General features: G+C 57.4%; 1 protein-coding gene across 1 annotated transcript in view; it reads left to right on the forward strand.

The window, feature by feature from the left end:
* Positions 1-1,266, forward strand: part of LOC104282019 (protein-arginine deiminase type-4-like) — a 6,984-nt gene that overhangs the window by 4,321 nt on the left and 1,397 nt on the right. Inside the window, exons 9-10 of the mRNA XM_009880086.1 lie at positions 44-137; positions 449-528. Of these exons, the coding sequence (XP_009878388.1) occupies positions 44-137; positions 449-528 (174 nt within the window). The remainder of the gene's footprint in view (positions 1-43; positions 138-448; positions 529-1,266) is intronic.

The following is a 1,266-nucleotide window of genomic DNA, read 5'->3' on the forward strand; positions in this document are numbered from 1 at the left end:
CCTTTATTCCACCCCCAAAAATCATCCCTTTCTCCCTCGCCAGGGTTTTCGGCTGCTCCTGGCCAGTCCCAGCGCCTGCTACCAGCTCCTCAAGGAGAAGCAAGAGGAAGGGTTCGGCGAGGCAGCGATGTTTGAGGGTAAGGGTCGGGGGGAGATGAAAAATGGGGCTCAGTGGGTTGTTTTTCCCTTTTTCCTGCAAAATGCAATGGGGCGGGCGAATGCACGGCGCCCCGAATCCCAGCTAATGGCTGGAAAGCGCTGCCGGCAGCAAGGACGGGGGGCGGAAAGGAGCACCGTTAATTAAAAAGCTGCATAGATTTGGTTTCCCGGGTTAGGATGGCGCTCGCTGCCGGTGACCCCCGGAATGGGGGAGCTCCCGGCTCAGGCCAGGCAGTCTTGTCCCAAACATGGTGGGGAAAGAATTCCTGTCCGTTTATTCGTGCTGCAGGACTGGAGAAGGTGCCCAAACCGACGATAAATGAGATTCTGGCTAACGAAGGCCTCCGGAAATTCAATAATTATGTCCAGGTGAGGAAGGGGAGCGGGAAGCTCCTTTCCAGCCCACCCTGTTCCTCTGTCCATCCCTCCATCTATCCACGCATGGCTCCCTCTGTCTGTCCACCCACCCCTCTCTCCATCTCTCCATCCATCTCTTTGTCCCTCTGTCCATCCATCCATCCATGCCTTCATCTGCCCACCCACCCCTCCCTCCGTCTACCTATTCCTCTGTCCATCCCTTTGTTCATCCACCCATCCCTCTGTCTACCCATCCTTCTGTCCATCCCTCCATCCCTCCCTCTGTCCCTCCAACCACCCCTCCATCCCTCCACCCATTCCTCCCTCTGTCCACTCATCCCTCTGTCCATCTGTCCACCCATCCCTCCACCCATTACTCCATCCATCCACACATGCCTCCCTCCCTCCATCTACCTATTCCTCTGTCCATTCCTGTCCCTCCATCCACCCGTCCCTCTGTATCTTCATTCACCTGTCCCTCCATTCCTTTATCCTTCTGTCCATCCACCCATCCCTCCCTCCATCTGTCCACCCCTCCATCCATCTCTCTGTCCCTCACTCTGTCCACCCATACCTCCATCCCTCCATCTGTCCACCCATCCCTGTCTACCCATCCTTCTACCCACCCATCCCTCTGTCCCTCCACCCATCCCTCCCTCTGTCCCTCCCTCCCTCCAACCGCCCATCCATCCCTCCATCCCTCCCTCCCATTCCTCTGTCAACCCATCCCTCTGTCCATCCCTCCACCCA

The sequence above is a fragment of the Charadrius vociferus genome, unplaced genomic scaffold, assembly GCF_000708025.1.
Source record: "Charadrius vociferus isolate BGI_N301 unplaced genomic scaffold, ASM70802v2 scaffold1592, whole genome shotgun sequence".
Lineage (NCBI taxonomy): Eukaryota > Metazoa > Chordata > Aves > Charadriiformes > Charadriidae > Charadrius > Charadrius vociferus.